Source organism: Peromyscus leucopus, chromosome 14 (genome assembly GCF_004664715.2).
Source record: "Peromyscus leucopus breed LL Stock chromosome 14, UCI_PerLeu_2.1, whole genome shotgun sequence".
Classification (NCBI taxonomy): Eukaryota; Metazoa; Chordata; class Mammalia; order Rodentia; family Cricetidae; genus Peromyscus; species Peromyscus leucopus.
Window position 1 is genome coordinate 42612340 of NC_051075.1, and position 13513 is coordinate 42625852.

At 38.6% G+C, this 13513-nt stretch overlaps 1 protein-coding gene across 1 annotated transcript; it reads left to right on the forward strand.

The window, feature by feature from the left end:
- The first annotated feature begins 3335 nt into the window (after window positions 1–3335).
- LOC114683703 (unconventional prefoldin RPB5 interactor-like) lies at window positions 3336–5098 on the forward strand. Its single transcript, XM_037210618.1, has one exon. The coding sequence runs from the start codon at window positions 3531–3533 to the stop codon at window positions 4938–4940; it is 1410 nt and encodes a 469-aa protein (XP_037066513.1). The 5' UTR covers window positions 3336–3530; the 3' UTR covers window positions 4941–5098.
- The last annotated feature ends 8415 nt before the right edge of the window (window positions 5099–13513 follow it).

The window sequence follows — 13513 nt, forward strand, 5'->3', positions numbered from 1 at the left end:
GTCCTGCCCAAGAGCATGAGGCCATGTGATCCTTATCCTTCTAGAACTGTGAGCTGGATAACAAGTTAGTGTTGTAGAATATTAGTTAAAGATGTGTTACATTTGTTTATGCTAGTGAATATTTGTTTAATGATGAAAAGATGTGTTACATTATTTTATATTGTATTTGTTTAACTCTGTGAAGCTGTGTTACTTTGCCTGTCCAAAACACCTGATTGGTCTAATAAAGAGCCGAATGGCCAGCATCCAGGCAGGAGAAAGGATAAGCAGGGCAGGCAGAGAGAATAAACAGAAGGAGAAATCTGGGAAGAGGAAATAGGGGAGTGAGAAAAGGAGAAGGAGAGGAGGATTCCAAGAGCCAGCCACCCAGTTACACAGCCAGCAGACTAAGAAGGAAAGAAAAGATATACAGAAATAGAGAGAAATAAAAGCTCAGAGGCAAAAGATAAATGGATAATTTAAGAAAAGCTGGCTAGAAACAAGCCATGCTAAGGCCAGGCATTCATAAGTAATAATAAGCCTCCATATGTGTATTTATTTGGGTAGTGGGCCCCCAACAAGGCAAAAGAGTAAAAAAAAACAAAACCAACATTTTGATGTACCAATGTGGGACATGTATTTCCTTGTAGGGCTGAGAAAGCTTAGAAAGAAAGAAAGAAAGAGAGAGAGAGAGAGAGAGAGAGAGAGAGAGAGAGAGAGAGAGAGAGAAGGAAGGAAGGAAGGAAGGAAGGAAAGAAAGAAAGAAAGAAAGAAAGAAAGAAAGAAAGAAAGAAAGAAAGAAAGAAAGAAAGAAAGAAAGAGAGAAAGAAAGAAAGAAAGAAAAAAAGAGAGAAGGAGGGAAGGAGGGACACAGAGAGAGAGAGCCTTTAAGAAATTCTGGTTATAGTAGAGCACTTCCAGCTTTTTTTCCCCCCCACACTCAATAGAAACAAAAAAAAAAAAAAAAAAAAAAAAAACGAAGTAAAAAAATGCCCTCCATAGTGCAGGGCACTGGCATTCCATAGCTGGCAGTTGAATGCAGTTCCTGGTCAAACACACCTCCAACCAGGCCTCGAGCTTTAGGCTTGGCTCTTAAGAACCTAGGAGCAGCCAGGCAGTAGTGGTACAGGCAGATCTCTGTGAGTTCAAGGCCAGCCTGGTCTACAGAGTGAGTGCCAGGAAAGGCTCCAAAGCTACACAGAGAAACCCTGTCTCAGAAAAAAAAAATCAGTAAAAAAAAAAAGAAAGAAAGAACCTAGAAGCAGGTGGAGCCAGCAAATGGAGCCATGTGGAGGACCCAACTGTAGCTTTAGCATTTAAAGTTTGTTCACATGATCAAAACAGGCTAAAAGATATGCAACAGAAGAGGTCCAAATGTTAAAAAAGAAAATTCTAAACAGGTTACAGTGTGTTTAACAATGGCATACTCCTAAGAAAGAAAAGAAAATGGGTATAGACAGTCATAGAAAGAAATAATAGTTTAAAAATAAAGTCTTTTAAGAGAGTAAAATTAATATAAAAGAAAAAAATCATGTAAGATGGGAAATACACAGGGAGTCTGGATTCTGTATGTTACTGTATTGGTTTTGAATTTTTTGATTCCTGTTAAGAGACGTGGGATTGAAAGAAGGACTGATGAAATAAACAAGCCTAGATATGTTAAGAGTGCATTAACTTTAAAATGAAAGTCAAAAAAATTCATTTGTCAAATGGAAGTAAAAAACGCATTGGAAAAGAGATTTTGCTTTTGTTCATACAGGGGATGAGAGGTGTGGATTCCTTCAGGATTGATACAAATCAGGTTTGATCAGGGGAGACCTCCTGAATCTTGACAGGTGATATCTATCCACAAAGGTTACAGTTGGTCTTCCAGGGACTTGGACATTATCTCAAATTTTCTCAGGGACCCTTAAAGATGCCTTTGCCCACAAAAAACAAGAAGCAGTGTAGAGAACAACATGACACATACATTCCAAGTAATGAGTGGGTGGTCTTTGGTCATTTAGTTGGTTATGGATGTTTGTTATCATTTAGGAAAATATAAGAATATAGGATAGGGGATTTAGCTCATTAGCTCAGTGGTAGAGCGCTTGCCCAGCAAGTGCAAGGCCCTGGGCTCAGTCCTCAGCTCTGAAAAAAAAAAAAAAAAAAAAAAAACCTCATTTAAAAAAATATATATAGGATAAAAAGAAAACTATTAATCTCAGTTATTTTGCATTGGCATGATTTTGGTATACTGATACAAATTTAAAGTTATTTTTGTTATGTTGAATGTATGATTCTGCTCTTGTTTGGGGTATTGTACTTATGCTGTTCATTTAAACGGTAATGTATAATTAAGAAACGAATTTAGTAGTTAATCTATAATAGTTAAATTTGTAGTCACATTAGGTATGCATTAGGTATGTTTTTGAGGTTAAGCAGGGATATTTTAGGCAGATAATTTTCAACACTTCAAAGACCTACCAAATATGGCATTTAAGATGTTTAATAACCTAAGGATTTTCATGACAATGAGACACTTCTGCTACTGGCAGCACCAATTTACCTCATAAAAGGATGACAGGCACTGAAGAGACTCCATATGGAGTTGGCTTTCATTTTGGCAAGGCTAGCCATTTGGGCAAGAAACTACTTTTACTTTGACTGTTGACCATGTGCTGTGCAGACTGGACATGCAGGACCTATGGGAAAGTGACTGCTGAACTTTGCCAAAGCAAGGTGTGATGTCTTTTGGGGCCCCTGCTTATGGAAGAGTCTGTCAGAAATTCTGCATGACATACAGGGAAGCGACTGATGAAATTTGCCAATACGAGGTGGGACAGTCCTTCAAATTTCCTGATTCACCAAAAAGTCTGCCAGATAATCTAAGTCTGTAGGCTGAAGATGGATGCCCCAATGTTTCAGAAGAACTTTGGGTGACTTTCCAGGCAGTCAGATGCCTCTGCCATTTCTAGAGTTTTGGAAGTTGCTTGCAATGCACTTCCTGTTTACTCAGATAATATTATATCCTTCAGGGGTCCTTGGTGGAGTTAAAGACTAATTAGAGTTTCAGTTTTCCTTAGTTATGATAGAAAGTAAACTAGGTATAAGACTTTAGAGTCACCAAGATGGGATAGATGATGGAGTTTTTTCTCTAAATTTACTAAATACAAATGAATTGCATATTATAAATATAATTCGCCCCTCCCCTCTCCCCTCTCTCCCCTCTCTCCCCTCTCTCCCCTCTCTCCCCTCTCTCCCCTCTCTCCCCTCTCTCCCCTCTCTCCCCTCCCCCCCCCCTCTCTCTCATGCTTTGCAACTCCGAATGGGATTTTTTTGTGGTCACTAACTGCCAAGAGAAAATCCAGCATTGATATCAAATTACAGTCTATCCATGCTGTGTTTACGAAGATTTTACTGAGAGAACAACAGGAGCTGTCTTGATTATTGTCTGCAGGGTTATTGCAAAATCATCGTAACTGCCCCTTTAGTGGGAGAAAGTAGACAGTGACTATAGTGCTCTTCAAGAGAGACTGAGGACCTTGCCTGACAAGTTGTCTTACGACGTCATGGTACCATTTGGGCCACTTGCCTTCATGCCAGGAAAACTTGTCCACACTAATGAAGTCACTGTTTTACTTGGGGACAACTGGTTTGCAAAGTGCTCGGCAAAGCAGGCTGTGGGTTTAGTTGAGCACCGGAAAGAACATGTAAGAAAAACAATAGATGATTTTAAAAAAGTATTGAAAAATTTTGAATCCAGAGTTGAATTCACAGAAGACTTGCAGAAGATGAGTGATGCTGCAGGTGATATTGTTGATATAAGAGAAGAAATTAAAAGTGACTTTGAATTTAAAGGAAAACAACGAATTGCTCATAAACCTCATTCCAAACCGAAAACTTCAAATATTTTTGAAGCAGATTTTGAAAATGATATAAAACCCAAGGATTTGCTTGCTGATGAGGAACTATGGGCTCGACTTGAAGAGCTGGAGAGACAAGAAGAATTGCTGGGTGAACTTGATAGTAAGCCTGATACTGTGATTGCAAATGTAGAAGACACAGTGTCTTCTGAGGATGAAAAGGAAGATCATGGCACAGATGTGAATGTGGTACCTCCAGTGACAGACTCCTTTGCTCCTGGCAGATGTTGTATGCAAGCTCAAAATGCAGGACTCCCTAATGGTCAAGCCAGTAGTCATTTGAATTGTTCGGTGAATGGTTCAAATTCTTACCATAGCAATGAAGAAGAAGAAGAAGAAGAAGAAGATGATGATGATGATGATGATGATGATGAAGATGAAGATGCTGATGGTGGTGGTGATGATGATGATAATGAAAGTGACCACACTATTTCAGCAGATAATTCTGTACCAACAATATATTTCTCTCATACTGTTGAACCTAAAAGGGTTCGAATAAACACTGGGAAGAATACTACTTTGAAATTCAGTGAAAAGAAAGAGGAAGCCAAACGGAAACGAAAGAGCAGTGCTGGCAGCCATGCTACCCATGAGCTGCCTGCAATCAGGAGCCCTGCTGATATTTACAGGGTTTTTGTGGACGTTGTGAATGGAGAGTATGTCCCTCGGAAGTCAATCCTGAAGTCTCGAAGCAGAGAGAATAGTGTCTGCAGCGACACGAGCGAGAGCAGTGCTGCTGATGTGGACGACCGGCGGGGCCTTCTGAGGAGCACCAGCTGGGAGGAGGCCTCGTGCACTGATGCCAGTGGGAGCACTCTGGAAGAACTCCAAGAAAATCACCCCAAGAAGCTTTTGCCCTCAGGAGTGACTGAGGCTTTTTCTGGAACTGTAATAGAAAAAGAATTTTCATCACCTTCCTTAGCACCGTACTTAGCCATTGCTCATCATGCCCTACCCACTATTCCAGAGCGAAAAGAAGTTCTGTCAGAAGCACTGGAAGAATCTGCCAAGAGGGTTTCCAAGTTCAAAGCTGCCAGATTGCAGCAGAGAAACTAGAGAGGGAATGGGCTTCACCTACAGCTCAAGCTTCATTTTAGGACACATAGCAGATTCGGCTCTTGGAGTTGGAAAGACGTCTTGCTTCACTTGGCAATAGTTCTCTCACCTTTATCAATGGCATTTAAAAAGTCAAAGTAAATGTTTGAATACTGTAATATTCTGCTGGCTTTGTTAATTCTCTGAATACTGTCTGATTGGCCTTAGGATACAGTAGTAGCATTTCGATTTACTTTTCAAAGAATACTGTCATGCATTGTTTTTGTGTTTCCAACTAAAAACAAGCAGTTTTGTACCAGCTGTGATGTTGTGCTTGCCATATGGACTGTGTTAAAGAAACTTTTAAATTTTCAAATAGATTCAACAATTATATTACTTGCTTTCACATTTTAAAGGCACTTTAAAAAATCTACATCTCTTGTAGGTTTCACAGCTAGGTGATTCTTTGAAAAATTTCCTTTGAATGTCAGACTGTAATGTTTAAGGCAAGAAGCTACACAAACCTTATGGGAAATTTTGACTAGAAGAATAATATTTTGTACAACTTTTTTTTTTTTTGGGCAAGTAAAATTTTTATGAAACTTGGTTTCTAAAATGTTGTAAACTTGCTGGTTTAGAATTGTGTATGAAAACTTCTTTTATTTGTGTGTATACTTATACAGACCACATCACACATTTCTTGAGTTCAAGTCCTGCAAGCACCTTTTTTCCCTGTGCATACAGTCTTTACTGGGATTATCCTTTGGGAGAGAAAAGTTTGTCAGATGCTTTAAAAAGAATCTAAAAAAAAGAAGTAGAAAAAAAATATATATATAATTCTTACTTGATAACTCTTTTCGTTGTTTACAGTTTTACTGTAAAAGTTAAAACCTTTCATTTTATTTAGAAAAAAGTGAGAAATGTTGTAGAATTATTAAAGATGTGTTACATTTGTTTATGCTCTGAAACATTTGTTTAATGATGTAAAGATGTGTTGCATTCTCTTATGTTGCTTTTGTTTAATTCTGTGAAGCTGTGTTACTTCACCTGTCTAAAACACTGATTGGTCTAATAAGGAGCTGAACAGCTAATAGCAAAGCAGGAGAAAGGATAGGCAGGGCTGGCGTGCAGAGAGAATAGAAAGAGAAATCTGGAAAGAGGAGATCAGGGAGCAAGAATAGGAGAAGGAGAGGAAGACTCCAAGACCCAGCTACACAGCAAGTCATGGAGCAAAAAGTAAAGAAAGGTATATAGAATAGAGAACGATAAAAGCCCAGAGGCAAAAGACAGATGGGATAATTTAAGAAAAGCTGGCTAGAAACATGCCAAGCTAAGGCCGGGATTTCATAAGTAAATAGTAAGTCTCCATATGCGTATTTATTTGGGAGCTGGATGGTGAGTCCCCAAAGAGCCAAAAGAGTGCAAAATAGCCAGGTGGTGGTGGTGCATGCCTTTAATCCCAGCACTCAGGAGGCAGAGGCAGGTGGATCCCTGTGAGTTCGAGGCCAGCCTGGTCTACAGAGCGAGACTGAGGAAAGGCACAAAGCTGCACAGAGAAGCCCTGTCTCGAAAAAAACAAGTACAAAAAGCCCCAACACATTAGTTTGGGTCCCCCACCCCCTAATTTGTCTGTTTCTGATATTTGGTCACAGATAGGCAAAATTTCCTAACACTATGAACCACCTTGCTGAATTTGAATAATTCTTTTTTTTTTTTTTGCTTTAATTGTTAGCTGTATACTATAAAACTGAAAATAACATTTTCTGCTTATAGTATTAACATTATTTTTGTCATTTGAAGAAAGGAAAGGATGTAAGGAGAAAATTGACTGCTCTCTAGAGGTTAAGCATACTAGGGACACTACTGACAAAAACAAGCCAGACTGTGAAATTGTGGTTTGGAGAGAATTTCAAGCCCTCACTCCAGAGAAATTGTTAAACCAGCTTAGAAACAGCCCTCAAAGACATAGATTCGATCAGTCTGAATAGGACATGAGTAAGTTATTGATTTTAAGGGTTGCCTTGTCCCAAATGATCATCACTTTCATCACCACATAGGCAAGAAGAGGCATGTATGTTTTGAATAGTAATCTTTATCACTACATGTTGGGGTAGAGATGATGCCAGAAATATGTTGCTCATAGAATCCCCAGCCAACACTGCCACCAAGGGCAATTAGAGCTGTTGCTTTGTGAAGATAGCCAGTGTGGTTTCAAGGTACTCTGGAAACTCGGGGAAGAGAAGCGTTTGCTGCCCAAATGCTTACCTAAAGGACCCAAAGGACTTATGCCAACCTGGATGTTCACCTCCCCATCATTCCCAGCTATAGTTTAATCTGTTTTTATTTTTTCTTGTAGCATAATGTGTAATAAATAACTATGAGAAAAAATACTGAAAAGTATTTCCCCGTTTCCTAAACATGTAAGCTCTGAATGGGGTTGTAGAGATTGCAAGGGCAGAGGGCAGATACGAAGTGATGGGGAAACAAATGGGATTGAGGTACATGATATGAAAGAATTTACAAAGAATAATTTTAAAAAGGAAGTTTAAAAAATGGAAGACACATCTGCCAAATAAATAAATGAAGATTTACCTGTGTAGCAAATATTAATCAAAAGCTGATTTTACTGCCGCCTCATTTAACAATAGGAAAGTTATAAATATAACTGTTGTTTCCTCATAGACATGAATGGCTATGAGATTAATAGGAAAGAATGTAATGTTATATAGTAAATGTACATTGGTGTACAAGATCATGATCCTATAAGAGAAGCCATGGCCATAGTTGAATGGGATGGAGTTTACTTGATTCTGCTCTTTTTTTTTTTTTTTTTTTTTGCATTTTTTTCTTTTGGGCTCAAAGCTTTAGCAAAGGAAGCAGAGACATGACAGAGGGCTTATGAATTTGTGTGTGTGTGTGTGTGTGTGTGTGTGTGTGTGTGTGTGTGTGTCTTCCCAAATAAAGGAGGTGACTCAAATCTTACTTATTGACCTACATTTTAGCACATGTCATTCTCATCCCTCATTTTTAACAGAGCAATAGGAGAATTAGTATGTCAGCAAGGGTAGAACACTGGTCGTTTCCATGCCATGGAGTCCATACCCACAGATATTAAAAACACAGTGAGGTAAGATACTTTCTCCCAATGAGACAGCAGCACAGTTTATATTTTAGGGTAGTGTTTGCTCTTGATTACTGTAAAAAGAGCTGCATCTGTTAGTCTGCCTTAAAACCAAATTTGGAGAACCTTGTCACCACCAACCATCACATGACTGATGACAAAGGGAAAACCATACTCCAAGAAGCTTAGAAGGGCGTTTCTCAGTATATTTTCTTTCCTTCCCATTATTCGACAGTAAGCTAATTTGATAGATGTGTCCCATTAAAAAGTATATGATCCTTATGCTAATGTTCAATTAATATCTCAAAGGACAAAATAAGCCTTTTACTTTGTCTTTTCTGTTGTTTCTTTGAATCTGACCCAAATTATCTTTTGCCAGCTTTCTTAAAATGAGCAGTTGCTATCAAGAATGTCTGCTGTTTCACATCAGCCTCCAATATTCTTAGCTCTCATTTCCCCTTGGAGATTCACCATTTGAAAGCATCTCTTAAATCTCCTTTGCAAAGGACCAGGACCTGTCCTAGATACCAGGCAGTCACTATTCTAAGGTACTTAAAGAAAGGGGGAAAGAGAGCTCAGAAAAAGGGAAGAAGTTTGCCTCCTTAAAGTTCTGATGAGGAATTAGACAGGTGCCAACGAGGAGGAAGTTTCTAAACACTGAGCATCTGCTGATCTGGTATAGAAGAGTTTCAAGTAAAAAACTCAGGGGAGAAGGAAAAGAATCCTCTTTTCAGAAAGCATGAATAAAGCGCTTTAGAGGCAACACAGGTCAATAGTGAAGAAGTAACCAGAAAATCACAAAATACAACAGCTAGGAAGGGGTCAGAAGATACTTAGGTGTCTATGCATAGAGAGATGGTGAACAGCACAGATTTGGTCTGGTGAACATAGCTCTTTCAATTTAAGTAGAAATATAACTCATCCATGGCTTTGAGTAAAAGCAACAAATACTTAGTAATGGGGACCTACAGCCTGTTCAAAATAAGGAAAACTTTGGCTTGGTCTTTAGAAGGACTAGAGGGGGCTTCTCTGTTAAGACAAAGGCCACCTCTCTATGATGGCATGGATTTATACACAGAAACTGAGTGTTGTGATATTTATTTTTGTAGGGTTTTTTTTTTTTTTTTTTTTTCCTGATTTGCTCTTTAGGTCCCTATCCAGAGTAGACCGAAGTTAAAATAGTTGTGAGCAAGAGAAAATCATGTTTAAGTGCATCGGTTGGATGAGACACCGTGAGGAATTGATACCAAATGCATGAAGCAGAAGAAATGTAGAAAATGTGGATTTCAGATTTAAACAAGTTTAGGTGTGTTGACAGAATGCTGTCATACATTGGCAGGCAGCAGAGAACTTATGTAGTGACTAGAGAACATGAAAGGGCCTGGAGCATAGGCTTTTATTAACCACTGTTATTAAAACTGGTATTTTTTTCTGGGCCTGTGGATTTACTGGTTTAAAGGAAACACCCACAAAGAAGACTTACCTACACAACTGTGGTGTTGAGCATTAGCTTCTAGGATGGTCAGTAGTTATAAGGTATGTTGGAGTCGGGGTCAATGGGATGAAAAAGAGATAGGCTACATAGCAAGCTACCACACAGCAAGGGGTAGGTTTTAATTAGGTCAAAGGTATCAAAGAAAGATGCTGGAGACACTGACTTAATGATAACAAAGTTTCAACACTTAACTTTGGGGTAAATATAGAAGAAAAGAGAGGCTGTGGTGGAGGGAAGAACAAAGACTCACTTGCTCATTTAAGAGTCCCATCTGGATTCAGATCTGTTTAGGAGGTACCACAGAAAGTGGAGAATGCCCTTCCTTTAACACTGTATAAACCTGTAAATGTAAATTGTGAAGGTAAATGACTGTGTAATAAACCCAATGTCTCCAGACTTCCGAGCGGCCTAGTTGCTCAGCAGATGCAACCTTTCACAAAAGACTCTTTTGATCATTGGTCTTTGTGTCTGTGTGTGCACATGTGGGTGGTCATGAGCATGAGGAGGCCAGAAGTCAATATTTGGTATCTTCCTCAATCATTCTCCACCTTATTTTTTTTTTTTTTTGAGACAGAGTCTCTGTGAATGTGGAGTTCTCTGATTTGGCTAGACTAGCTGCTAGCCACCCCTTATGCATGTACACACACACACACACACACACACACACACACACACACACAAACGAACTTTGGGAGTAAGTTAATCAGATAAAAATGTAATGATCTTTAGCAACCATGTAAATAGCCAAGAATACAGAGTACAGCTATAATCCCAGCATTGGACAAGCAGAGACAGGGATCCAAACAAAAGTTCTTCATACTTACATAGCATGTACTTTACCCACGGAGCCATCTCAGGATCTGTGAGAGATGCTGCTCAAAATATGAAGTGTAGAGCAATTAAAGAAGACACCCAACATCAGTCTCTGCCATCCATATATATGTGTATATGCACCCTCACTATACATGAATATGTATACAACACACACACACACACACACACACACACACACACACACACACTTCAGCAGTAAATTAATCAGATGAAAATCATTTTTGCACACAACACCTGCGCAAACCCAAGCCAGATCAAATCCCATTATAGAGAGCTGAACTAGGCACAAATTTCTACTCCTAGTCAAAGAGCTATTGACAATTCTTAGTGGCTGGAGGAGAAAGGGTCAGTCTTCTCTAAGAATGTGGCCGCTCTAAGAATAAGGCTATCATGCTTCAGTGGAAGGCCACACATCCAAGAACATTTGGGCAGCATAAATTGTCCTTGGTGGGGATAAAAAAGAACACAAAGATGGGTGGGAAAGTAAAGGGGTAGATCTAGGAAGAGTAAGGAGAAGGAAGGTGGATATGATCCACACATGTACAAAATTCTCCAGGAATTATTATATATGCATATTTATCTGATGCTTTAGAAGTATGTTTGGAAATGTCCAGACACTAACTAACTCATGCATTCAAGAAAGTAAGAAATTCTTTACTTTTATCCCATTTTTGATCACACAAAGGCTGAATACAAAAATTTTTTGATTAATGAAACTTAACTGTAGAAACAGGACACTGCCAATTGTCTTCTACCTTTTCATTAAAAAGAAAGATTTAACAGCTACCATCCATACAAAAACACACAAAAGTTACATAAGCTTCTGAATATAAGCTGTCTTGGTACTTTCATCAACACAATGGATAGATCATTGCCTTGGAAACAAGAACTCTGTTCACAGGTCTTTTCCCAGATGTTTTCCTGGCACCGTGAAGAAGGATCTCACTACAGAAGAGCCCCAGAACAAGTTCCAGAGATTTTACTGTCTCCATGGGGCTGCTGGTCACTCTCTAGGTCATTTGGCTTTTCTCTAACAGTGCATTCTGGCTCAAACTGACCTTCTCTTATCTCCTCTTCACTTCAAAACTGATCCTCCTGTGGTCATGTGGTCATGGGAAGAGACATCAGGAAGAAAAACTTGTACCAACCTTCAGGAAAACAACTAGTTAGACAGAGTGAGACCAATGGCCTTGTACTCTTTGACTATGTTGTTTTAGTCTTAAGAATACCTTATAAGGAACTATATCTAAGTTGTAAGTTTTATGTATAAAGACGGTCACTGGGGCCAGGCAGTAGTGGTGTACACCTTTAATCCCAGCACTCGGGAGGCAGAACCAGGAGGATCTCGGTAAGTTCAAGGCCAGCCTGGTCTGCAGAGCAAGATCCAGGACAGGCACCAAAACTACACAGCGAAACCCTGTCTCAACCCCCACCACCACCACCAAAAAAAAAAAAAAAGAAAAGAAAAGAAACAAAAAAAGATGGTCACTGAAGCACTAATATTACTGTAAGACCATGTGAATAAATATAATGTCTAAAATACTAATTAAATAGGCTGTTACTGTCAGGACTACATGGACATGGAAGAGTGTTTTCACAGAAAGAACTCTTTCAAAAGTAACAGGCACAATATAACAAAAAGAGGGAGAATCCAAAGCTTGAAATCGAGCTACTAAGATATATATTAAAATTTTAACCATTCTCTTTGGCAGGATTATGAGCTGTTTTGAATGAATAGTTCATAGTTCCCTGTATTTTTTTCCTAAGGAACATTGATTCCTTTATCATAAAGAACAGAATTTTAAAATATACATCTATATGAATGCTTTTCTCTTTTTCTTTATTCTTTCTTTTAACAGACTAACCCCACTGCCATCTACCCATATAAAGCTCCTCTCTCCTTTTCATTTCTCTCACCTCGGCTCTCCTCTCTCCACTTAAGCAGTAGTTTCCCATTTTATAACACATAAAACCAAATAAACCAACCTCATACATGTCTCTCCTCCACTGTTTAACCTACTTACATTATTCATTTCCTTCTTCAGTACAGATTTTTAATTATTTTAAGCAAATGGAATAAACACATTTCCATCCTTGCAGTCTCCTTACCTGGAAGGGTAGCCTCTGTAGCTTGAACTCTGCGACAATTTCTCCCCTGAATGTATTTCTTGGTCATTTCACTTTCCAGCATTACCATATTCTGTTTTCTTCTGGGGAGGTACGATCCTACACACCAAGCTATTGTCTTGAAATGGCTAGTAGATTCCAGGCCATTTTATGATCTTGTCTGTGCTTCCAACTTCCCTCATTGACCAGCTCTTCATTTTCTCCTGGTCCCTATAGTGACTATGAGAATGAGTATCAGGCAATAATGATTATTATAACCATTACTAACAAATGATTCAAGCTAATAATTGTTAAGTCATTTTATCTTCACAGAAAGTTACTGAGCAGGTGCTATGCCATGAAATGGAAACAGTGAAACTAACCAACCTGTCTATGGTGGTACCTTCAGTACATAGCTAAGATTTGAACCCAGAGTTTGGCTCTCTAAACACCTGTTAACTTGTTCTGGATTATCATTTCCAGCACTCTCAGAGAATTACACTTGTAGATCATAGAATATGACGTTGAAATATCCAACTTGTTTCTCCTCCTGGTTTTTATTTATTATCAGTGCTCTTGTTTAAATTGGTAAGACCTTTAAATCAAAACAGCCTCTCATTCAAGTTCTGTTCCCTCCACATCTTTATGCTCATATTAGGGTCATTGTATACTATTTCTTTACCTTAATTTAGCATTATATCTAATTCAACTTATATACTGATGTGATGGCTGTTCTTTTTTTGGAGTTAGTATTTTTTAATTTTATAATTTAATTTAATTTTACATATTAGCAAGGGATTCCCCTGTCCTCCTTCCTCCCTCCCCCCAATCCATGACTGTTCTTAGTTGTCAACTTGACTCTCACTGGAACTAACTAAAACCCAAGTGACTAGATACACCGTATCCAGGAATTTTTTTAAATTAAATAATTTGAAACCAGAAGACCCACTTTTAATCTGGATTTTTTGAGATGGGAAGATCCACCATTAATCCTGGCCACACCTTCTACTTGAAGCCTATATAAAGGACATGGAAGAA